This window comes from Epargyreus clarus, unplaced genomic scaffold, assembly GCF_041222505.1.
Source record: "Epargyreus clarus isolate Ecla_fem2 unplaced genomic scaffold, WU_Ecla_fem_2.2 ptg000019l, whole genome shotgun sequence".
NCBI lineage: Eukaryota > Metazoa > Arthropoda > Insecta > Lepidoptera > Hesperiidae > Epargyreus > Epargyreus clarus.
In genome coordinates, this window is record NW_027332227.1 from 2,590,615 (window position 1) to 2,617,812 (window position 27,198).

The following is a 27,198-nucleotide window of genomic DNA, read 5'->3' on the forward strand; positions in this document are numbered from 1 at the left end:
TGGACATAGGCCTCCCATAATTGGCACCAACCGGTCCCATGCCCTTTGAAGCCAGCGGTTTCCCGCGGTCTTCTTCAGGTCGTCGGTCCACCTGGTCTGGCCCACCCGAGGACCTTCCTTCCCCACCGGTTATCGGTGCCCACCGGTTATTACATGTACATATTACATACATATCTAACTTTAATGATGGTAGACTAATATGGGAAGCTACCACCGTCACACCTATATATTTGTAACGAACGAGGCAGTTCTACGCTTGGGTACCCCTATTCTACCTACGTGAATTTGCTAAAGTCACCACTTACCATCAGCTGATGTTCGCCGCAATATTAATATCACGTAAGCCACGGTTGAATGAAGGAGTAATATATAAAACAAAGAGACATACACTTCATAGTAAAGATTACTGTCGCTTACACTCAATTGTGAGTGTGAAAAGCATCAATAGAATCGCCAATGCGTCGTATAAGATATTTCTTCCTCAAAAGCGTAAAATCGTTCGACTTAACTTTCTACTTGTACAAACATTGGAGCATTTTTATTAGCTTATTTATGAAACTAATTTTAATACCTAGCGTCGATAACTCTATTAGTCTTTTCATTGGTGATTTGAAATACTCAGCATGAAAAGCTCGGCTTAAGATGCTTAAGTCGCAGCTTGGCTTGAAAAGCGCTCAGGACCTTCTCAATTTGTACACATATGTATCGATTTTTTCCGATTTTAAAGTAATATTTTAAACAAAATCGCGGTCTGATTTTCGAAACAAAAAAATCTTTTAAACATCGAGGGATTTCAAGAAAAAACTTCTACATCATTATATTGAGTGCTCTTTAAAGTTATCGAAAATATCGCCGATTGTTAAAAAGTAAAGCCCTATAAAACGTATCTATTTACTTAAAAGATTCCATTTGAACTTGAACAAAACTACAGAGTGCGCTAAAAGATTGTTTGAAGTGTCTCTCAACGACTCAAACACACTAAACTTTTTACCATCACAGTTAAAAACTACTTCTGGGAACGTGGCGAGCGCAGTCCCTCGGCGAGAGAATTTGAGCGTCCGAAGAACTTATATTCGATTGAGGGCCTTCAGTTATCTTTTCCACACCATTTTACAAACTCGCGATCTTACTTTAAATGGACTAGAATTAGATGCGATATATCCATAAATCTTTATGTTCCTACATACTAACATAGGTTAAGTCTTCGGCTAGCACCGTACCGAAGACTTAAGGCTTGATGAGGACCTCGGAAAGACGACTTTGTTTACGAGAAAAAGTCAAGCTCAATTTTTAGCGCAATTTTGTGAGTAAATTCCGATGGAAATCATTTTCATTTACAGTCTGTGAACCCAGTTATCAAATAACTTCTGTTACGCGTATAAACGTAATCATATTAACCAATAAATAAAAATATATAGAATGTTTATTTGCATTTTGACGTGACAACGTCTTAAATTAGGTTGCGGCTGGGAGTCACTTATGAAAAAGTGTAACGCCCGGTAACGTTACGATGAGTCACCGAACGAGAGAGAGGCCCGCCGAATGCCTTGCGTCTCTCTCCCACTCAACTATGATCGCTCTGCCGCGCGCGCAGCACTAGAGAATTAGGCGCATTGAATCGGCGCATGCTTGTGTCTCTGTCTTTGTCTTTCTCGAACGTTCTTGGCGTTGGAAAAACAAGAAAGCGTCACAATACAAGTTCACACGTGTGGTTAAAGTATCGTCAGCTGTGTCTGTAGTGAAAATATGGAGTGCTTAGATTCGTCATTTATCATTTACAACAACTGTTAAAATTTGTGCAATTCTTATTTTCATTCAATTCCTTGTTCCTATTGTGCAATTTAATTATATTCATATCAATAAATATTCTACCGAGAAAAAGACGTTGTCACGTAAAATCTTCGCCCGTAAAACCGACTTTACAGGCAACCATTTTTTTTTATTGCAAAATGTGATCAATGATCATTTTAACATGACACATTTAAATCAAATCAAATATTTATCTTATTAAATACTGAAATCTAAAATCTTACTATAAACTCAAGTCTTATTTATCGTTACCAAAATAAATGACTTACATAATTATGTACCTATATCATAGATATGACCTATTTCTATTACAAATATATCTAACACCTTATTTAGAAAACTAGTTAAAAATCCAACCGTAATGTATTTGCGATTTACAGTACGTAAGGCATGACATGTCCGTAGGCTAACCCGATAAACAGAAATAAATTGGTCAAATGAGATCGCACTCAATATTGACTTCAACACGTTTCGTTTAAAGTATAAAATGCGGTGTTGCAAAGTATCGAACATTTTCGTCGTATTTTGCAAGCTCGCGGCGAAATTGTGACGTGCGTTTGTTTGCCACTGCGACCGCAACATGGCGAATTCGCTAACGAACTTATTATTCGCTATTCGAATGCCAATCCTCGAAGCTTGGGACAGTCCAATGTTATTTATGCAAACTGCTGAATACATTTGTAGATAGACGTAGCAAATCCATATTAAATTTCACGTACACAACTTTTGTTGTTGTTTTCACATATTTTACATTTTAATATGAATTTATACAATTTGAGGATAATAAATTGTTTTAACGGATCAAAACAAAAATGAAGTTATCATTAAATTTAATTTACTTTGAAAATAGCGACATCTAGATCTTTTAAGGAGAACTATGTTGTCTGTCAACGAACAACTTCACTATGATAGAACTTATTTCTAAATTTTTTTGTATAGATGGAAGCACATAGGGGATAATTGGATAGTGATATTAAGTTACTTCATATCGAATACTTAGTAAGTATGTACTACCCGAGTAACATATATCTTGGCTCTTATAATAACTACTCGTAAATAATATTATGTTATGTGTGCGTAATGCTTCAATATAATTAGGTATCTATATTACCTACCTATAACAATACAAAACTATTCGCAGACCGGCATTTGACTACGCAATCTGCAACATTGTAATAATTAATTTGTGGTTATCAAAAGCGACAAATTTACTATTATTAATTTCTTTGATGTAATATTAAAATAAATTCAATTAAATTTAACACTTTAAAATAAGTGTGTATGTGAGGGTTGTGTGGAGTGTGTGTATACAGTCTACTCCTTCATAGACTATTAAAAAATATCTAGATCTTATTTACCACAAAATATCTAGTGATCACTTCGGTCAAAACAATATTACTGGACGAGTGTTAATATTCGGTACTTATTTGTTTCTCTTTCTATTATTTCAGGCATCAAAATGAAACCCACTCGTCAAAAATTGTTCCTGTTTTCGTTTTAAAAAATTATTTCCTCGTTTCGGTTTAATTATTACATTCCATTATTCTGCCACATCTATTTGAGATTTTACTATTTTTACGTACATGATACAACATAATCATAACTATACTAGTTCTGATAAATCCTATAAACACAATTAATTTTAACTTGATAACTCAATAATTTCTTAAAATTTACAATGTATTTTAGTATTTATTTACGTTTAACCCTCAAAGTAATGATTACTCTGAGTTTTAACCTTTCTCTATAAGTAAGCATATTAAATTTAATTAAACTTGTTTGTGTATGAATTTAATACTTAAATTAAATATTATCAATCATAGTAACACAACAGCTTAGTTCAGACATAACAATCGGTTGTATTCGCGTCATAGGTACTGATAAGCATATAACTTAACAATGTCCGATGTTGCGATTTTGCGAATGATGTAAATAAATTGCGAATAAAACAACTGACAACCCTATTTTGCCAAGTTCCGATTAGCGATGGGCGATTGTTCTAAAAAAAACAATCGAATAAATTGACAATCGACGGAATCAACAATCGATTGTCGATTTATTCGTAGTAACAAAAAAACAATCGAATAACAATCGACGTTCGAATAACAATCGACGTTCGAATAACAATCGACGTTCGAATAACAATCGACGTACGAATAACAATCGACGTACGAATAACAATCGACGTACGAATAACAATCGACGTTCGAATAAAAATCGACGTACGAATAACAATCGTCGTACGAATAACAATCGACGTTCGAATAAAAATCGACCTTGAAATAACAATCGACGTACGAATAAAAATCGACCTTGGAATAACAATCGACGACCGAATACAAATTATACCGCGCGGCCACATGCGTGTGCTCAGGACAATGTGCAGGTGCGTCGTGTTGCAAAGTTATCGTCACTTGCCACTGGTTGGAAAATGTAAAGTATTGTATTACATTTTAGTCAATTGTACTATATATTGTTGAGAAATAATTATACCATAAATCATTTTGTATCAAATACTATGGAGTATCATCGATAATCCAGATGTCGTAGTCATCCCCTAAGTTCGTTTCATGACAACGTTTTCAAAAAGGTCATCTGAAAAATATAATATACGTCTCCATGGCGCATATTATAGAAAAAGATTATCAGAAAATATAAAATATGTCTTTTTAGCGTATATTATAGATAAAAGTTATCACAAAAAATTATGTACTCATAGTTACATTAAAATTACTCGGTGAAATACTATATATTTGAAGAAAAATAATGTTAACAACGCGAGTAGGGTGTGAGAGTGTGTGGCCACGAGGCGCAGTGAGCAGTGCGAGAAGCAAGGTGTGGACGCACCATTAAATAACGGAATGCAACGAAGCAGCGGAAGGGTGCACGACGCACGTGCGCTTCCCCCACCAAATAATAATATATAAGACTGACTCAGATTTCTTAAACACAGAAATTAGGGGCTCCTCGCTGCTAGTAGCTTTGTGTATACTAAATAGTTGACCAACAACCAAATAGCTTCGATAGTTCCAATTTTACGTAACAATCGCGTATCGCTTGACTGCGCTGTTACTAGTTTTGCGTGTACTAAACAATCGACCAACAATCGAACAATCGAGGAACAATCGAACAATCGACCAACAATCGAACTATCGAACAATCGAACAATCGACGAACAATCGAACTATCGAACAATCGACGAACAATCGAACAATCGACCAACAATCGAACAATTTCGATTGTTCGATTGTTCGATAGTTATTCGAATACAATCGAAGAATTTCGATAGTTATTCGAATACAATCGAACACAATAACAATCGAATAATTCGATTGTTTTTAGTAACAATCGCGCATCGCTAGTTCCGATTTCCGAAGTAACCGAACGCAGCACTACCCGGCGGTCGCTCCTCGCTTGATCATGAGCAGAGTGCGTGGACAACTAAAATAGATTTTGTAATATTTTTATAATTTGTGACGTATTATCAGAGCAAACGAACTTTATACAACTGTTACCAAGTTAAACACTACAGTATTTAAAGTAACAAAAATTGTGCAGTGAAAAAAACACTGTAATGTTTAAATCTTTGTTCGACTCTCTGATCACTCCGGCCAGCTGTCAAGAGGTGGGTAAGTTTTTAATTTATAAATCGGCTTTTCTTATTAGAACAACCGCATAATGCAATGTTAAACTGTTATCGGTCATCGGTATGCGGATTTTTCGTTTATTTTTATATCGCGAACGCCCTTGAATCTGTGCCCTTGAAATTTGGCGTAACGTCAAAGATGCGGTGTTCTGGTATGCAGACAAACAGTTAGGTACAACAATTCCTGCTAACATGGTGATAATAAGTTAAAAATAACATGTCTTTAACGACAGTAAAACACGTGAATATCTCAAAGAAACTAACACAATGTTAGATAATCAGCCGAGCTAACCTTTTTGACCTTAGACGAAAAAAAACTTAAAACTGACGGAAAATAATATTTTTTACCACAACATTTTTTTTAAATACATTAAAATGTCCTTCACTCACCTGATTATTATGCATCAAAAGCCTTTGTCGTTTCTTTTTTTCTAAATATGGAATATGCCAGTCCTGGTGAATGATGAAAGTAATATGGCCATGCGAGATATGTATATTGCTTGAACACACAAGATAATTCTTATCTGTTACGTCAACTGTTTCAATATTCATCAATTCAGTCCAATTTGAGTCTTCGGTAAACCACAATGCCTTTACAACGGGTAACATAAATTTTTCAATTGTAATGAAAATTACTTAAATTAGAGAAATGCAATAAACTTGATGTTCTTTTTTTAAATTTATATGTGTTGTTTGTGTTATAATAGTGATTGAAGTGTTCCAAGTTTAAAATTGGTTTAAATTTCAACTGCTAAGCTGGTTTTTAATTGTACGCTACAATTTATGTGCTAACTGGTTGTATATAAAGTGAATTCTCATTAACTGGTTTAATATTAATGTGAATTAAATTTGAGTGTTTCATTTTAGTATTACATATTCCATATGGTCTAAGACTGGTAAAGTAATGTTATCATTTAATATTCATTAACTCTGTGCTAATGTATTCAAATAAATATTTAATGTTATGTTATATATTGTGGGTTATGTAATTTAAAGCATCTTTGGGTTATTTGTTTAGTACATATCATGCACCAAGAGGATGACAGATAGCTTATCTTGACCCCATGCTGTAATACTTTGTGGTTTTTGTCGTAAAAGGTTAAATCTATTGTTATTTTTTATTACATTGACAAGACTTATGATGGCTTAAGATTGAATAGATTAATGTATTGTTCACCTATACACTGTTGTACATATTATTTAGATTCCCATAAAATTCAATAACAAGTTTAAAACTCCCAAACCCATAACATTTACCATTCAACCAAACCCAGGATACTAAGCCTGTATGTCTGGTGTGTTGGAACAACATCAATACCCTTATAATAGGAATACATGTTAACCATTATTGCTGTAATAGCTCAATAGTAGCTGGCATACATGTATTTTGAGACAATCATCTTAGTACTCAGGAGTGGCGATGCATCTGTGATTGGCTTCATGTATAACCTCTGTTGAATATGAAGTTAGTTATAGACTTCCACCTATGACAGTTACCGTTATGTGGACTGTATATAAGTTTGCTACTCCAATCTTATAAAAGACGATATATATCATTCAATCGAACACATGGCAATGTATTACATTTGTATCACCCATACTTCATTGTATGAACATTGGTCATTGTACTCTGAATATTTTACTATGCTTTGTGTACCTATCTTTTGGCTCTTAGCATATAAACAATTCAACATATATAATCACTTGGCCTATACAAGATATTCATTAGCGGGATCTTTTCTAATCTATATATCTTGCCAAGATACTGATTGAATGTCTGTCAACACTCTCACATACGTAACTATGTTATTGGGCTCTTAAATAACAGTCTCGTCTGGTTATATTTTTACAACAATGTATACAGAACAATTTCTGTAATTTATGTAAATCACAAGTTAACACAGCTCTTTGTAGTTGAAGGAAGCCCAGAGGTTACTCTGCTATGCCATTCTAATACAGATTGGTAAAGAAACATTGTTTAAAATCCAACATTTTACACATATACTAACAGTTCTTGGATAGTTCATTAACACTATAGCTATGGTGAGAAAATCTTATATATAAAATTTTCATGTCACAATGTTAGTTACCATACTCCTCCGAAACGGCTTTACTGATTTTCACCAAATTTTATATATATTCAGTAGGTCTGAGAATCGGCTACTATCTATTTTTCTTACCCCTTAGTGATAAGGGTTGTTCACCCTTAACTTTTTTTTTTATATGGCAACACAATGTTTGCCAGGTCCGCTAGTATAATATAATTTACTTCCATATCTTACCTATTTTCCTTGTTTGCAGGGGGCTGGGTATTTGAAACGGGCCGACACCGACCGCCTACATGAGATATTCCTGCAGTACGCCACAGTAGAGAAGAATGGCGAGAAGCACATCACCAGTGAGGATTTTGTCAGGAAGTTCCTTGGATTGTTTGACGAAGGTATGTAAAACCTTGATGACTTTTGTAAATTTATTTAATCATCATGTTGATTATATTCCGTGGCATCATGATAATCTTTGGAATCTACTTGTTGCACATAGTGAAGGTTGTAGAACCCTCTCTGGCTCAACCCCGGCAGCACTACCACTACACTGATTTCTGCTTAATGTAAAGTGTAGTGTTAAGCGCTGCTGTGTTCTTATTTGTAAGGTGTGGTAACGGTAACAGATACCATCAGACCTCCTGTGGGAATCTAATCTTATCTGGGATTGATTATAGACGTCCATGGCCGCCAGTAGGTCGACGGCATGCTCATCTGCCACTCGTATAATATAAAAAAAACACTATATCACATGATGTATAAGTACGTCATTTTCTTACATAGTGAAAAAAATACCTACAGTACATACCGATTATCGAACCAACCAGTACAATTCAAAAAATAATTTGGCACAAGTAGGTCAGTGACTTGCTTATCTATGTAAATTGAATATAGTATTAAAAACATACTGTAACATGTTTTCCATAGACATTTTCACTTATAATTTTTTCTTTCAAATTCAAATCGTCATTCAAACTTATTTAAAGTAGCATCGATAAATGTCTTCTTCATTAATTAATTACTGTAATTTCTAGGTACATGTTTTTAACCGACTTCATAGAATTTGAAGATTCCATGCCAATATCCACCTTATTGGTTGATTCGGTAGACTTCATATGCTTCTGAAAACGCTTTATAGAGCTCTTGGACATATACTTAGTTCCTTATAGATTCCTTACTTAGTTCAAAGCCATGATATATTCCTTGTTAAGAACTCAAAAATCGGAGGTTTCTCTCTGATTTCGGTTATAAATGAAAATGTAATGAATCAAATACCATGATATGAGTACATATATAGTATAGTTACATCTAATTGATATAGGATTTCAAAGGAATTTTATGATTTATTTTACAGGGAACTACCCTTATCTGGGCCAATCTACACTCTTGCCTTGAAAATTAAACCCATACAATTTTACAATGTTAATACAATCTTACCTATAAGTTGTTTTATCATGTCCATAGTAAATTATCTATTCAATTGTTATGTCATATATCTGTAATCATTATGTTGATCATATCAGCATGATGCGATATTTTATACATTACTGTTGCCTATCTTTGGTTTTGTTTTCTATATTGTTCTATTCGAAATTATATTGATTAAACTATATTATCATAATAGTATTATTTGCTAGTGGGTTTTAGTTTGAAGGCAAGGCTTCGGAATTACATGTTTTTTATGACATTAGAGTACCCAATACTTAGCGATCGTGCAGTCCACATAGTGTTAAGTGCTCTGGACTGAAACCAACTCCATGTTGAACAGGAGTTCTACCAAAACAGATGTATTTGGTATTGCCTACTCCTGAGGACTAAGAAGGTCGCCTTCACGCTAGTAATAGGGATACAGGTGGATTAACCCTCGTCGTACTCTACTGGTTATTACACCTTTCACGTTTAAATAAGTCCCACCTTAAAAGAACTATAAAACCTGAAAAAAAAAACTGGAACAAATCGTATTAGTATCAACTTTCAAATTTCCAACTTTAAAATTAAAATATAGAAGCTTCACATTCTTGCTCCTTTATACCTTAATATAAAGGAATACGTTCTACTACCTTCGACTCCTCACTGCAAGCCATTAATAATTCAATCTTGTGTAAGACGAACATACGCTCATTATTATTACGTGAAACGTGAAGTTAGTCGCTATCACGTGAAAGAGTAATTACGTGATCGAATATAGCTTATTATTATGCAACAGTAAACTAGATAATTGCAAGTTACCTACGCACTGTAACCAAGCGGACGGAAGCAATAATACGAGCCGCGTAGTCAAATTGCACTGTAATCACGTGGACCATTTATAAGTGGCTTTCGATCCCAATTGTTTTCATTAGTTTTTTTTTTATAATATAAGAGTAGCAGACGAGCATGCAGTCCACCTGATGGTAAGTGGCTACTGCCGCCCATGGACATCTGTAATCAACCTCAGATAGGATTAGATATTATAGGAACGCCTCGGAAAAGTCTGTCTCCCTTACCACACCCTTCAAACCGGAACACAGCAGCGCCTAACACTGCTGTTATTAGGTAGAAATAGGTGTGGCGGTGGTGCCGCCGGAGTCGAACCACAAAGGGTTCTACCACCTTCAAAATATTATTATTAGTATTATAACAGTATTTAAATTGTGACGTGTTGTTTGCAAAAAAAAAAATAGTTTTGGTAAGGCATATGATGAGAGTAATGTTACAGTCAATGTTACAGGCTTTGTCCCACCGTTGGGCACAGGTCTCAGAATGAAAAATGGTTTAGGAATTAGGGCATAGTCCATCACGCTGGCCAATCGCATATTCGCGATGATTTCTTTCTTTGTTCGAAGTTCGAATTCGAAGAAAATGATTTTTAATGTGAGCATATAAATTTGAAAAATCAGTGTGTGTCAGGGATTGGAATCCCGGACCCCAAAAGATATCTCATTATGAAAGTTTTACATTACATCTGTATGTAATACAGTCCGATGGAAGTTCAATAGTAATATGATTTTGTTTGGTCCTAAAAATCTATGGTCCTCGTGGTCGCGGAGCTTAACAGTTTTAGGGAGATTGCTCACAAGCGACAATGTGCTTATAATATCTGATATACATTATGGCTACGGCCGTCTGCTGGCGAAGCTGGTGTGTTAATCCTTACATGGATGGATCGATTGCAATTCAATAATCTCGATTGTACACCGACTATTGTCATTATTATGAGTGTAGCACCTTAGTAGTAGCTAGTTTAACGTATACGTATATATAGAATCGCTGACATTGTGTTGAGACTCTTGACATTGTTGCCCGAGCGCTTCCACAAAAAGATAATTATCTCGAGGGTTCCCCCGTTGCTAAGCGGTTATTCTTAACAACTTTATTAATGCAATTATACTTTCTTTTTCTTTTAATTTTAAGTGATCACTGCCAGTCATGAACTTGAGTATCTACTATTAAATAGACTAATGCTTCTTGGTACCTAAAATACATTACAGATGCGTTGCTTTTAAGTAAGACAAAAAGCATTCCAACCTCGTCTTCAGGAGCATGAACGCATTTGCCGACTTGAGGTTGAGAACTTCTTTGGTATTACAGAAATCCATGAATGCCAGTTAGTAGTTAATTGATAGTCCACTAGATAGTGGAATGGACTGCACGAGTTTCATAAAACTTATAACTTTTTCATAGAAATAACTTTACAGGTTGTGGCATAGATTTATCGCCCGTTACGAGTATTATTAATCTACCCATCCGATTTTTGGCTTCTAAGGAGCTAAAAAACTATTTCTCTTAGGCAGACGTCACACTTCGATCCTTAGTAGGCAAAACATTAGATAGATTGAATATTAAAATCGGACACATTACCAAAAAATATTCATCAAAGATATTACTTGGGTTTCTTGTACTGAAAACTAAAATTCCCAATACAATTCCAGATGACTACAACAAGGAGTCGGTTAAGCTCATCGCGGGCATCGTCGACATGGACAAGGACGGGTTCATATCCTTCTCGGAGTTCCAAGCGTTTGAAGGGCTGCTGTGTGTGCCGGACGCGCTGTACAAGACCGCCTTCCAGCTCTTCGATACTAATGGCAACGGATTGGTCGCTTTTGGTAAGCATTTTAAAACTATGTCTCGTTAACTCATTATTGTCCCACTGATCGGCATCTAAGAGGGTTAGACTAACCAAACGTGAGATAGACTTCAAATACCTTGTGGACTTTTTTTTAAATTCCAAGCATGTAGTTTATGTTGCAATGTTTTCCCCCGTTATAAAAAGTGATAATTCATTTCTAATACACACATAATATTGAAAATTCAGAGGTGCCTAGGATTGGAACCTCGGACCCCCCGACCGAGGTCGTGTGTCATCACTAGGCTATCAAAAACAATACTAATTAGGTTATCATAACATAGTTAGGAGTTAGATCCTGTATCGTTGCCAAACACATGTATGGATATACACAACAAGATCTTAATTTACTCTATCCCCAGTGTCAAACACAATTTGTGAAATTGATGGCGGCCTAATCAAAGCTTCATTAAGTATTAGGTCATATTTAGTGACCATGTTATATGGTCAGCGTATGATGCTTACATATTTGTCATCAATTGGGATAACTAGTGACAACTGGGGACAATCCAGGTATAATGAATAATATATGACTAACAAAGAGTCGATAAAGAGTTAAAATATCCTACGAATTGGATAGGCCTGTAACTTGTACGTTCTATGTATTTTTAACCGACTTCCCAAAGGAAGAGAGGTTATCTATTCTTGCTATTTCAGTATCATACAGACATACATAGTTACATCGATTTTCGAGTATTCGCAACAACTATACAATACAAACATGTTTTAATTCGAAAAACAGTTAGCGACGGGTATATATTAAACTGATAAACTACAGTCAGGTAATTCTATTACTATTACGAATAATTAGACTCCCAGAGGGACACAGTGGGTGGGACTGCAAAGTTGTCAGTGCTCGCACTTGCGCTAATCACTCCAACATGGCTACAAGTAGTACAAACTATATGTGGATAGTATGACATAAATAGATTAAAAACTTGGTATAGATTGAATCAGGGTTTAACAGATAGGTCCAGTTGTATGGTATCTTGCTATCCATAAGCTTGAAATTACATATTACCTATACTTATTACATATGTAACTATTATAATATGACAATGTTAATACGTAAGTCGAAAAGGTAACAAACATGTTTTTGTTTGTATAAAATGTGTATCAACAAACTATAATTTTAACACGTTTTGGGTTCAATTCCGAAATGAGATCAGAGTGTAAAATGTATATTACTCGTAGTTTATGTTCGCTTAACTCTAAATAAGGACCTATAATGTAAATTTTTCAAAGGAATAATCTTATTTGATCTACAATTTGAATCAGCTGTGACTATCAGGATGTCCAAATTGACGTCTCAAATGATACCAGAATAATCAGGTTCTACTTAAAACTGCATAGCTCCAATGTGATGTGATTACGAAATCGTTTGGGAGGAAATAATATTTTATACACTTATGCCTGTCGTTTGGCATTTAAGCTTATACATAATATGTATGCCTGGGAGACGTACCTTGAACCTCGAAACTCGCAGGTCGCAGTTCGTATTGCCCTAATGGGTATAAAAGGGTTGCCCTTTTCTACCTGATGTAAGTCACAAACAAATACCATTGGTTCAAGCTACATAGGAAGAAACGCCTTGCCCATGAATACTTATGCAACAGTGATCAAAACTTAATAAATAGGGTTAGCATTATAAATAACCTATGAACATTCTGCAAGGTTACTTTGCCTACATTCAAAGACATTTAATGATTAATTTTTTCAACAAGAATTCATCATACTTGTATGATCACTTACTACTCTTTCTGAAGGTTTTCTTTCTCTTCCGAAGGTACTCTTTCTCAAGGGTATTTGGGTTTATGTTTTTATAATATATCTATGATATAAAACTATCCCTTTTCATCCAAATTCACAGACGAGTTCGCCGAAGTCATGCGCAAGACGGCGTTGCACAAGAAACTACCATTCAACATGGAGAGCACGTTCGTGCGTCTCTACTTCGGCAAGGACAAGAAGCGGCTAGTCACGTACCCAGAGTTCAGCCAGTTCCTCCACGACTTCCACGAGGAGTATGGTGTGGAGGCGTTCAAGAAGTGCGACAAGGATGGCACCGGCTTCATCAGCGCCGGAGACTTCAGGGATATCATGATGAGCGTCAAGAACCACCTGCTGACTAAGGATTTGAAGACGAAAGTTATTAATGTGAGTAATGTTGTTAGTAGTGTTTCGTTTAACGCAATCTAAATCGAATAATTTTACTTATTCTATAAAACATGACGTCATTTATCTTAAAAATGTATATGTTTCTTGTGTTATACCTGTGTATTTTTTACGGAACTAAAATATGCTAAGAAAGAAGTACCTTCGCTCCAACCTGTAATGCAAAGGTTTCAGAATCAATCTCAACAATGTTCATCATCTAAATCTAAAAAAAATTACAAAAAAAATGACATTATTTCAACTGATTAAATTACCCTTTGATGTAATCAAAGATTCATGTACTTGTATATCATGATGAAAGCCGGAAACGTTTTAATTACTAGTTAATTAGATGATTGTGTTACACTATACGTAATAATTGTAATATCCCGGCAATTGACGCTGATAAAAATATCATGAATCATTTCGATAAGGCCGAAACTTTGCAATTTTTTACTGGACAATGATAGAATGACTTGCTAATTCTTAGATAAAAAAACAACTTATTTGATGACGATTATCAAACTGATATAGTTTAATATTTTTTGGTAGGGGAACGATTCGTAATAAATAAACATAGGACAAGTGGATCCATTATTTCATAGTGATAAAAAAAATACTAAACAGAAATAAATGAAATTATACTTTACCTAAAAGTGTCTACCATATATATAATGTATAATACCTTAAATATAATGTATAACTCATAAACCCATAACTATGTAGACAACACTAGTGACACTGTAAGTAGAACATTAGTCCTACCCAAACTTGATAAAAGATGTGTTGCCACCCCTGAAGACTTAGTGGGAGTAACTTATTTATGTACTTACTACCATGAATTTAAAGAGTGAAGAGTATCATCACTCTTTAAATTAATCAGATCAAAATATTGTATTCAAATTTTTTTGCAGATTTGTTGTTGAACGTCAATAACTTATCAGTCACTTAGAAAGGCATTTTGTTATGGAAAAGAAGTAGCAAAATACACTCCACATGTCTTTTCATATAATATCTGAAAACAAAAAGTCTTAAAACAGATTTATGTCATTTCCAGGCGTCCGGTTTCCCCCAAGGGGAGCGCAAAATCAGCTTCCCATACTACATGGCGTTCAACTCGCTCCTAAATAATATGGAGCTGATCAAGCGGGTGTACCTCAACGCGACCAACGGCCACAGAACCCAGGAGGTCACGAAGGAGGAGTTCCTCCACTCTGCCCAGATGATGAGCCAGATCACACCGCTGGAAGTCGACATCCTGTACACCCTCTGCGATATGATCCATCATTCGAACGGGTGAGTGAATGAATGAGCGAACTATATTTACAATAGAGGTGGTTATTCAGAACATTCTGATAACGAAACTATTCTAACTTTAAACAATATTATTTTAAAGAGTAGATATTTTTTTTTGTATACAACATTTTTTTGTAGATGCTGAATAATCCTTATAATTTTAATATGTAGGTACATGCATATTATATTTTTTGTGCGTTACAATTTAAAAAAATACGCACTCGCGAAATGTTCGTACATGTTCGTATTTTATATTTGAAACATTTATCGCGACGTGTTTACTTTTTGCTATTAGATTAAGGTAATTCAATTGATGTCGTGAGTATCAGCCACGGTTTAAAATTATGTCTATGCTATAAAAAGTAAATGTTGCTAATTGTTACTATAATTTCATAAATATTACTATTTGTTTTTCTTTTTTTATAACACACCTACACAATTAAAGTGTTTCTTAAATCGGACGTTTATATAATAGGGGAACTGACCATTTCAACGAATTAATTATTTTTCCTGAAATTTGAATGAGGCTTAATTTCAATAACATCATTATAAGTCATATCTAGGTTTACTTACAGAATTGATAAATACATAGTAATAATAATGAGTTCAGAAGATGCAAGACTGCTTGGAATAATAAATTTTGATCTTCCAAAAACTTATGGATAAGACTGAAAAATGTTTCCAAATTAAATAAATTTTCTATTTAATTGTATGCAAATAGGAATTCTTAAGAAGTTAATTTCACATTTCTACTCGTATACTTTTCGATTCCTCATCAGCAAACAAATTGTACAACAATACTTATTTATAACGAAATAAACTTACAATTTATTAAAAAAACAACAATGTAAAAGATAAAAAAAAATAAAGATATATAATAATCATATCGATCAGCCGCGATAGTGATGTCGCCACGCGGTGATCACTACGCGTGATCGATAAGATAAAATGATTTACTATATCGCTGATCGGTCAATGAAGATCAATTGAGTCGATCACGGGCGAAGTTCAATGGCCATTACGCATTGAGACCGCTTGTGTGTTATGGTTGAAGCAAGGCAAGCAATCGTATGATACAATGCATATTGTATTGAATATTACAAGATATGTCAAGTAAGGGTTTGGAACAAAGAGACAGAGACAACAAACATAGTTTTAATACAAGATAAATATTGTATGTGTAGTCCGCGTAAAACTGCTAGTCCGCCCTGAATATAGAAATGATCGTCGCCATATTAAATTGACTAAACCTGCTCGCAACAACATCATAGCGGACTAGCAGTTTCGCGCGGACTATATGTTTGTTAACTTTTGCGGGTGCATTAGTTTCTAAAATGATAACTTTACAAAGACATATAATAACATAAAAATGCAATGGAAATATTAAAGCAAGTAAAAAATATAAAATTACGGTTTTCTTGGGTTTTCGTCCAAAAACTACACTCCTTTAATTAAATTATAGTAGTTTTACAATCTCATAACTGCCTATTATGATTTAGGGTCCAATTCCTCTAAAATATTCCACTATATTATTCTATTATACCCACCCACAAAAATAGATATATAATTAATGTATCGATCAAAACTTTAATTATAGTTTTATTACATTGACGGCCCCGTTACGCCAGGGAGACTGGAGTGACAGGTTGGGGATCTCCGGCGTATAGCAAGTTTGTTATTTAATTCTAGTAAATGCTGTAAAATCTTTGCTCTTTCTGGTCAAAACAATGGGACTTAAAATAGAAACCAGATGTGTGTCACTTCCTCCTTACAATGTACATTATTTTGGTTAATTTAATATACATAACGAGCAGTCATTAAAATACTACCTAATATAAATACTAGGTACCGTTATACCGTTATAATTAACACCACTATTGTAACACATACAAATAGCTTTAAATTCATTTTGTGACCCTATATTTTTCCCCTTTTACCTAATCTGCATTTTTTGGTTAGTTTAATGAGGCTTTTGCTCAAGGTTTTTACTGTACTCTCCACGTAACGAGCAGTCACGATCATATTAGGTACCTAATATAAATACTAGGTACCGTATTTACGTTATACTTAACACCTGTCCTATTAAAAATAATATGAAAGAATATAATAACACAAATAGCTATAATTGATAAGAAATGATTTATAGTTTTATACACATTTGGTGACCCTATTTGTTATTTCCCCTTTACCTAATCTAAGTGCATGTCAGTGCAATGGCCAATATGGTCGTATCACAGTTAACGATCAAATTATACCAAATAAATTACTTTAACCTCTTTACAGCTTTATTTATATACCTCTTAATTATAAATTTTATTTATACGATTAATAATTTGTATACAACTATAGTAATGTACATAGAAAAGGTATGTTATCGACCACCATTATACCTGTTAAGGAATGAGAATTGAATAGAATATTTTTTTATTTTGCCCTGACTACAGTACATTAAGAACAAGTAGTGTACCAAAAATTGAAACTGCCAATTTAAATGTTCCCAATATTCGGCTTATAGATAAATGAACAAATATTAAAAAAAAAATTGAAATAAATTTTAGATATTAAACCTTAAAATTAATATAAAAGGAATGGAAAGTGATATTCAAAGATATATTTTCTTTATTTTCCAGCCGCATCGTGTACAACGACCTGAATTCGATAACGCCCGAGCAGTACTTCAAGCAAGTAACGCGACGAGTCGCCGAAATAAAGGCAGTTTCGGTAAGCACCCTCTCTTTCTTACCCGTACGATCCTCGATACATCTGTCTCGCTTTAACACGAAATTGGGTAATTCTTACAGGAGCCGTCAGCGAGATAACACGTTTTTTCTAAAAGAATGTATGTTTAGTTATTTAGCTTGAATGTTGTTAAGTGTATCGAACAGTTTATTTTACGGGAACATCACTAACTTACTGCTCTGTATTTTTCTCTTTCTTTCAATGCGCAAAAAGGAGGAGGTAAATACATTAAAAGAGCCATTTCGCTTAGTAAACTTTCTGGAACGCGTCCTGGTAAGTACTGAGTAAGCTTACGTGAAGATTATGATGTTTCTTTAATACATTTATTTCTTCTTGCAAGCGAGATTTTCGTCGTCCGAACACGGTTTCGTTGTCCATGGGTCACGAGAATTTTCAAAATTCAAAATTGTTAAGTAAATAAATGGCATAGATGAGGTAATTCAATAGACTCCTAATGCTGTAAATGTCTAATATGAAGTCTTTTATTTTTCACTTAACATTGCCAAAATAATATAATGTGTATATAAATCTTCTATTCACATTTATTAGCCTCAAACAATTTTCTCAATAATTGCGCAATTTTATTTCTGTACCTGTACATGTAAAATTGATGTTATGAAAAATGGTCTCTTATTAGGACTCTACTTGGTTACTCCTCTGTGTCATAAAATACTATAAGTTATCTGATAATTTCATACGTAACCAAATATTTTGTTGCTTACTTTAGTTTTAAAAACCAATCGTAAAAATATACTTAAAACTAAAGTAAGTAAACATTTATTTGGCTACCCATTTATACTGATTGATCATTGGATTGGCACTAATTATAAGATTGGAGTTTTCTACTGGATTCATTTCAAGTGACTACCAAAACCTCGCATCATCCTTTCTACTTGTCACAATTCATTATACAATATACGACATTGTATACATAATTATACAAAAGGCTCTTCATTTAAGATTTCATGTATACTAGTTATAAAAAGTAGATACGGTGAATAAAGAAATCTTTTGATTATATCATAGATAAGTATAGATATCTCACCGCCTTGTAATTGAAGGAAGCCATTAAATGGTTTAAAAGGCTGAAAATTCTGTCAGCCATTTAATGGCTGTAAAATGTCATTGGCTGTCATGGTGTAATTTACGTGGAACAATGCCGACATGTGCAGTTAAGTGGTGCAAAAACACGAAATCGAAGAAATTGTGCGGAGAAATATCGTTTCATTCGTAAATGATCTAAAAACTACATTTTTCTAATATTTTTCAAACACGAAAATAGATGACAGTGACAATTTTAATTGTCGAAACTGATTACATTTTCATGTTAGGAGTGAGTAATCTTTACTAATCTATGGATTATATAAATATTTTTTTAATTTAAAATTTCTTATAGCTTGAAAACACGTACAACAAATATAAATTAAGACTAATTGTAGCCTCTATTTTAATTCGCCAATATTTACTTTTCTAGTATACACGATATATTAAGGGAATTCTATACAAAAGTTCTTCATTATGTTCTTCATAAATATTAAACATGTCACTTTGTTTCAGAATTTATCACGATCATAAACATTCTTGAATTATGTCACTTATGAATTCCACACAATGCTTAATTCACTACAGCTTATAGCTCATAACTTTGTAACACATACTTTCATAAAATATTAAAAAGCAATGTTAAACTGTATTCGAAAATGTTAAACTAATTTCTAATTTCTTTTGAATTAATAAAACAACATATGTAAATGTTAGCTAATTTAAAATAATAAGTATATTACATTTATTAACTGAAAAATATTTACAATTATAATTAAATTTACAGAAAATTAAAAATAATAAATTAAACTATAAATATAAAATAACTTATTTACAAAATTTACATATATACAAAAATGAAAAACAAATATAATAATAAATTAAAATAATTACATAATCATTATCATCGATATGCTTTAGACGTGGCCCAGGCGGAAGCGATATAAGTGTGACATTATGAGATTTAAGATTTATAGAAGCTACATTACTGTCCATACTACATACGGTCTTCTTCTTTACTTCCATGGTATATTTATACCTACAGACATCGTAAATCACACAAAATCATATTTTTCTATACTTCATATGGAATATATCTTACGTATTTAAGGTAAGATATTTTCCATAACACGGCCACACAGACTCAGCCCGTGTTTGTCAAAATATTGTGTAGAAATATGATTTTGTCTGAAAACAACACGTTGAATCAGTGTTGCCAGGTCAGATATGTAATATTACAGTGCACTGAGGAAAAAATGCAGTAGATCGGCAAGAAAATACACACACTGTAAAATTGCAATAAATTATACAGTAAATGCAGTAAAATTACAGTACATCTACTGTAATTACAATGCATCTGGCAACACTGCTTCAAATGTAGATATAAATGTAATTTCATTTTTAAACATGTCAAAATTTTGCTTCTATTTAAATACATACATTTAATGTGTTCATCGTTTCTATGAAATAATCGATAAATACCATGGTATGTTTGTTCCAGAGTCCAGAAGAGCGAAGCGTTTTAATCCAAATTTTGGAGAGCACATATAGGTTTACCCTTGGTTCTATTGCTGGTGGCAAGTATTTTGGGTTTTTTGTTGATTTTTTTTTATTATCCATTGTAATAATATTTCGCATAATGTTGGAAAAAATAATAAAACCCATACTAACAACTAACCAATGGAATAAAAATATACCCACCTACTAAAGCTATGAAATAAAAGGTCCCCAACCAAAGGTAACCCAACCCAACCTTTCTTATGGGTATAAAATATAAATATTCTGTTAAATATATTATTAATATATTTAACAGAATTAACATTAAAATTTATAAAAATATCGAAGTACTCTAGTCACTAGAATAGTAATCAAATAAAGGCATTTTTACTGCAATAAATTACAACAATATCGTATGAAGAGTTTGCTTCAGAACAGCAGACTTTTTGTGTTGGTTCCATAGCTTTATTCTGCTTCGTTTACCATATTTGGTAAAGTGGCAAGCTTATCCTAGGCTTTCCAAATCAATATCTAAGAGACTTGTATGTCCTTTTTCGAGTTGATTACAAATGCCCATAGATGGCACTGACTGCCTCATATCAAGTGAACAACACGTTAATCAAAATTTATCTGAAACTTCACAGCGGTTGGTGCGTCAGCGGTATATCCAATAGATTTAGTGAAGACTCGTATGCAGAACCAGCGTACCGGCTCCTTCATTGGTGAGGTGGCCTACAGAAACTCCTGGGATTGCTTCAAGAAGGTCATCCGGCATGAAGGTGTCTTTGGTCTGTACAGAGGCCTGGTACCGCAGCTGATTGGTGTTGCCCCTGAAAAAGCCATCAAACTGACGGTACGTTCACAATATATAAGTAGAGTCCGCGCCAAATTTCTAGTCCACTCTGAATATAGAAATGAGTCCCGTCGCTACAGCAAATTGTAGATATTAGCGGGACGGAGACAGCGTGGGACATAGCTACGTCAGTGTGCCCTTACGTTGCTACGGAGTATATGCTTGTAGTTGTGTTCGACCGCATTGGCTCTTTGACTGACACCTTCGCGCATTAACTTTAGCGAACTTGAAGTTTGGCGCGGACTATAACTGGTATGCTTCACGGTTTCACTTATATTTCAATTTTATATCCATACTGTTTCCACTTATCGTTGATCCTTACTCCTATCTGTCCTCCCTTTTCACTCTTCCCACGTTAAAAAATACGCAAAAACAATGTCATTGGCCTCCTGCGTATACGGTAGCGCGTACAGCAGAAGGTTCAAGCAGGATTTCCGATTTTGCAATATCGATTTTTATAAATCTGCATAAAGCCTTCCTTAATAATAATCAATATTGAATTCTAAGATTTTTTCAAATTACTATTTCATTTACAGGTCAACGATTTTGTACGTGATAAATTTATGGACAAAAAGGGCAACATAAATCTATACGCTGAAATTCTCGCTGGTGGATGTGTAAGTATCAATACACTTGTATAAAAATAATTGAATCTTTATAAGTGTAGGAGCGATGTTTTCGCAGTCTCGAATCAATTTGCAAATGTTTAAGTAATTTCTATTTATAGTACTACCTAGTAGCAGCAGTGTTAAGTGCTGCTGTGTTCTGGTTTGAAGGGTGCGGTAAGGGAGACATACTTTTTTGAGACACTCCAGTTTAGTCCTCTCTGGTAATGGCGTATCTGTGACTTATGCCAGCCATGAATATAAATCTTTCTGGGGGTTGATTACAGATGTCCATAGACGGCAGTGGCCATTTACCATCAGGTAAACTGAATGCTGCTATTCCAATATTTAAAAAAATATATTATACTATAATATCGTATGACTTTGTTGTTTTTAAATCGCTAATGTACCGGTGTTTCACAGGCGGGCGCTTCTCAAGTGGTGTTCACGAACCCGCTAGAGATCGTGAAGATTCGATTGCAAGTGGCGGGCGAGATAGCGGGTGGAGGTAGAGTGCGGGCCTGGACCGTGGTCCGGGACCTCGGGCTGTTCGGGCTGTACAAGGGCGCCAGGGCCTGCCTGTTGAGGGACGTGCCCTTCAGCGCTATATACTTCCCGGCGTACGCGCACGTTAAGGTACGAAGTGTGTTGAGTGTACTGAGCTCTGTGGGCCTGGATCGTGGTCCGGGCCCTTGGGCTGTTCGGGGTGTACAATAGGATAAGGCTATTATCACTTGACTTTCTTGATTATCATTGGTCAACAAAGTGTCGCTAGTTCCCAAAAGTTGTTATTGTTAGATTGGCAATGTATAAAGTCAATCTATACAATGTTTTTGACATGAAAAGCGATGTCATTCTCTGCATTCGCTTCTTTACCCTTGAAAATTTTTTACTAAATGCTAAAAACCCAATGGTTATAAAATTATATTAATATGGAAAATGTATAAAAAAGCGATAAGTCATTTGACTGACGTCTTATATGATTATTTGAATATTCCAGGCGAAATTCGCAGACGAGAACGGCTACAACCACCCCCTGACGCTGCTGGCGGCCGGCGCCATCGCCGGTATCCCCGCTGCCTCGCTCGTAACACCCGCTGACGTCATCAAGACACGATTGCAGGTTAGTTGTATTGATGGAAACTATGTAATGGTAGAGAGTGGGTATTGTGAAAGAATTACTAGATATACGAACTAACATTTAAATTTTTAGTTTCAGTATAATATTTAACCTTATATATTCTATCAATCATTCAATTGTTCCAATATTTTTTCTTATTGTTCTATTGGGTGGGCGAAACGTTACCGTAGAGTCAAAATGAGTCGTAGAGGGTTCCATGCGTTGAATATTCAGGAACACAACATTTTCAGATTTTTTTAATTTCTGATTATTACGTAGCGTAGCCCTTACTTATACCTTGCCTCCCATGGATATGTAAAGCTATCCAAATCATATATTTTTTGTATGGCGTATTACCGTACGGTACTGGTACATGACGATGTACACAGAACATATAGAAACCATTTTTCTTTGTAGTATCATATAAATATATAAAAACTATGTGTCATTTCAGGTAGTGGCGCGATCTGGACAGACGACTTATAACGGCGTGATCGACGCCACGCGGAAGATATACGCGGAGGAGGGTGCCCGGGCCTTCTGGAAGGGTGCCTTAGGTAAGTCATGTTTAAGATGTTAAATATTTTTAATACCATGTGCAGTATAATGTTGTACTCTACAGGGTGAATTTTTCAAACGGGCCGTTAGGGCTAAATCCGAAACTATAAGGACTAGCGAATAATGCTGAAAGGAGTTACGAGGCCGATTTTGATAAAAACTAAAACTGCATCATTACTTTTTTTTAATTTCTTTTTCCCTAGCGAAGAATGGAACGAGTTAATTAAAAAAAAAATACACCTCTATATTATTCCACTATCTGATAGTATTGCGTATAAGGATCAAATTCTGGGAAGTACAAGTACAAACGAATAATTTTGAAAATAGTTTAGCTTCGTGCATCATCTTGCAGTGCACAAAAGTGTACAGAAGCTTAAATACAACTTTAAGGTGACGCTATAAGGATTTTGTCGGGATAGAATGTCGCTTATTCGTTCCTTTAGATAACTAGAGGTACATTCCATAATTTTTAATTATTCGATATAGGGCACCGATGATATACTATGGCGCGGTACTGATTTTATGATTGCAACGTGAGTCACTTGCAATCTCACTAAAAACATACTAATTAGTATTAAATCTTCCCCTTCAGCTCGAGTGTTCCGGTCATCACCGCAGTTCGGTGTGACGCTGGTCACGTATGAAATCTTACAGCGTCTGTTCTTCGTCGACTTTGGAGGATCGTGAGTATTATTGTTTTACTAAGTCATACAAAGACAGCAGTCCACCTGATGGTATATGGCTACTGTAAGATTACATTTCTACCTGAGGTTGGCCATAGGCGCGCCATTACTTCGGAGGAGTAAGTGGAAGCGCCTCTGAAATGTATGTCTCACCATATCACACCCTTTAAACCAGAACAGCTGGTGTGGTGCCGTCGAAGTCGAAACACAATGGTTAATAAATTAATATTGATTTGCGTTTTGTATTTTTTGTACAATTTATTGTATGGTATGTTATGTGTATTTACCATCTGTAGCGGAAATATGTGGAATTGCAAATCTCTGTTAGCTAGTTATGTTGTACTTATGTTATTATGTGGAACACAATAAAAATGATTTGATTCTATTACCTTCAAAGTTTGTTTAGTATAGTCAAACTTCTAGTCCGCTCTGAAGTTGTTGCGCACAGGTGTAGTCAGAGAGTGAATGCGGTCGAACACAACTACAAGCATATACTCCGTAGCAACGTAAGGGCACACTAACGTAGCTATGTCCCACGCTGTCTTCGTCCCGCTAATATCTACAATTTCCTGTCGCGACTCGTTTTTATATTCAGAGCGGACTAGCAGTTTGGTTGGACTCTACGATATTAATTGATAATGTTTATTTCGCAGCCGTCCCGCCGGTTCGGAGTTGCACGTGGCGACACCTATCGAGGAGTCTCGGCGCAAGGCGGACCACATCGGCGGCTACCAGGTGGCGGCGCCCGTGCTCACCGGCCTCGAGACCAAGTTCGGCATCTCCCTGCCCCGCTTCTCGTACCCCAAGCCGCAGTAGACACTTGCAAGGATAGCTAGCGATATGTAGATAGCTACACGCGTAAGGATAGGTAGGGATATGCAAGAGGACTGTGATAGGCGCCCCTACTGCCTGTGTCGGATCGTAGGTGATTTTATTTTTGCGTGTACCATGACTTGTTTACAACAACAACGAATACTCTTTATTTGCAAACCAAATTACTAGGAACACATAAAATAATATTAGAGACGGTATACAAAAAGGCGGTCTTATCGCTAATGAGCGATTAATAACAATTAAATGTTTAATAGCGCGTTTAAGTGGATATTTATTATATTTAAGGTTCTTCAAAGCTCATTATTTTAGTGTACGTAAAAAGTTGTTATAAAATATTTCAAATGTCCATTATTTATAAGTGGCACACGTTTTGCAAATATTAAAATACCATCCAATATTAATATAAAGGAACGTCAAGTTTGGTTCAGAAGATACTCTAATAACAAAAAAATAGAAGTTAAAGAATTAATGAATTGATCGAACGCCGTTCGTAAATGATTACCTACACTTATTAAAAAATCATGACCAACATTGTTACTGAAACTTACCTTAACTTACCTGTAGGATACTTTGAAGGATTGCCTTCATTGCATATTATAAATAATTATTTGACTACCTCAATATGGCACATGCAGTAGGGGAGGCTAATAAGATTAGCAGCTCCATTCTCAACAAGAAAACGTCTTACGAAATTAATATACGAGTCTTAATTCGTTAGCAAAATACAAGAAGAACTTATTTAATTTTGTTATTGTATTGATAATAACGGATAAGTAAAGTTTAAGCCGTAAATAAGCTGATTTCATGCCATAAAGAATGGCCGTAGATATGTATCGAATTGTACATTATATTGTAGTAGTAATCGAAAATATATTTGAAGCTGATGTTATTATTATGTTGATCAAAAATGTTGAGTTATCTGAAGTTACTGATACCATACACACTTGAGATTTCGCGAGTTTATGGCCCTAAGAGACTAGCTACTATTAGTATCGGCGATTTGCGTTTTGGCGATTGCATCGAAGCTATATAACACTTTCACGACTCTGGGTTTGGTTGTAATATCGAAAACGCGTTTTAACTGCATTAATGCTACATTGCGTCTTTCCTGTTGAGTTGTTGCATGCGATAGCAAAAACGTTTTACGAAATGCATTAATGCTATATCGCGTTATATCCGTTCAGTTGCTGCATAGAGCGACAAAAAGTAGCTGCAACCGGCATTCAAACTTGTTCGAGGGGATGTTTATTCGCTGTATCTAACATTCGTAAAGTACCTAAATCGTGGATCACCGACGCTAAAAGTATCTACCTGGGGCCCATAGCGATAAACACAGATGATAATAATTAAATGTAATCGCATTATTTATTATATAAAAGCATTTAGTAATAACTACTCGAATGTACAACCTTATGACAATAGAAGCACCATTGTTATTCGCGTTAACCTGCATTTTGTAAAACTAGCATTTGTCATAAACGCATCATTTGATGAAAAGAAAAAGGGATTTTGATACTGCACGACACGACACGATTTACGAAGACGATCCTAACGATTACGCGTTGAACCTTCTTCAAAAGACTTAAATTCGCCGGTGCGGGTATATTTTTTTGTCGTATAATGATTATATAAAATTGTAAAAAATACTGATAAAAACTATATACTCGTAAAGTTGTTCGTAAAACGTCCATAGTAATATACGAAACTCCCCATTTCATTGTCGTGTCGTGCGCAGAAAAGACGGCTTGTAACCGGAATGTTAAAAAAGATAACACATTAATTCTTAATTTTAAAAATATCACTTAAAACGATAGTATTCATTTTTTTCGATACTACTGTGTTTATTATTCTCCTTGTGATAACATTTGTATACGTCTGCAGGCACAGACACAATTTTATCTAAAAGCGGCATATGAAGACTAAAGCGTTAGTTGATACAAAAAAATGCAAATTCGTCATAAAATCCGCTCAAAGCGGTCGTTGTGTACAAGCCTTTAGTCAATCGTGTACTCAATCTTAAAAACATTACCTTGATTATTATTCATTCTCAGAAATCTCAATTAATCAAATTATTATAAATTTTCTAACTTTTTTCATTCTCCTTGCTTAGTAGGCGTTAATACTAAATAAGAAAAATAAAGCTTTTGTTATTATTTTTTTATTTCTAATGGCTTTGTACCGGCTGTGCAAACAGATTAAAGGATTTTTATATT

At 34.7% G+C, this 27,198-nt stretch overlaps 2 protein-coding genes across 4 annotated transcripts in view; one reads left to right on the forward strand and one right to left on the reverse strand.

Annotated features, from left to right (window-relative positions):
* Positions 1 to 6,133, reverse strand: part of LOC140750065 (oxamate amidohydrolase proenzyme) — a 21,065-nt gene extending 14,932 nt beyond the window's left edge. Inside the window, exon 1 of the mRNA XM_073083391.1 lies at positions 5,846 to 6,133. The gene's annotated coding sequence lies outside the window, so the exon portion shown is untranslated. The remainder of the gene's footprint in view (positions 1 to 5,845) is intronic.
* On the forward strand, positions 5,178 to 26,909 carry aralar1 (calcium-binding mitochondrial carrier protein Aralar1). 3 transcript variants are annotated; one of them, XM_073083386.1, is made up of 14 exons: positions 5,178 to 5,438; positions 7,757 to 7,895; positions 11,409 to 11,585; positions 13,476 to 13,762; positions 14,817 to 15,055; positions 17,686 to 17,776; positions 20,337 to 20,412; positions 20,977 to 21,185; positions 21,722 to 21,802; positions 22,214 to 22,426; positions 22,791 to 22,913; positions 23,365 to 23,467; positions 24,061 to 24,151; positions 24,805 to 26,909. In XM_073083386.1, exons 3-14 carry the CDS (start codon positions 11,456 to 11,458, stop codon positions 24,965 to 24,967), a joined length of 1,806 nt encoding a protein of 601 aa, XP_072939487.1. In that variant the 5' UTR covers positions 5,178 to 5,438; positions 7,757 to 7,895; positions 11,409 to 11,455; the 3' UTR covers positions 24,968 to 26,909. The 3 variants fall into 3 exon arrangements, with proteins under 3 accessions (XP_072939487.1, XP_072939485.1, XP_072939486.1); XM_073083384.1 differs by having other exon boundaries at positions 5,178 to 5,434; XM_073083385.1 differs by lacking the exon at positions 5,178 to 5,438 and adding an exon at positions 5,989 to 6,057.
* Positions 26,910 to 27,198: the final 289 nt, after the last annotated feature.

What these genes read in the sequence shown, in the direction of transcription:
- aralar1 (XM_073083384.1), top strand. Translation starts at nt 5,384, where the DNA reads ATGTTTAAATCTTTGTTCGACTCTCTGATCACTCCGGCCAGCTGTCAA. An exon ending in CTCCGGCCAGCTGTCAAGAG is followed by an intron (nt 5,435 to 7,756) that starts GTGGGTAAGTTT and finishes CCTTGTTTGCAG; the next exon opens with GGGGCTGGGTATTTGAAACG. An exon ending in CTTCTGGAAGGGTGCCTTAG is followed by an intron (nt 23,468 to 24,060) that starts GTAAGTCATGTT and finishes CTTCCCCTTCAG; the next exon opens with CTCGAGTGTTCCGGTCATCA.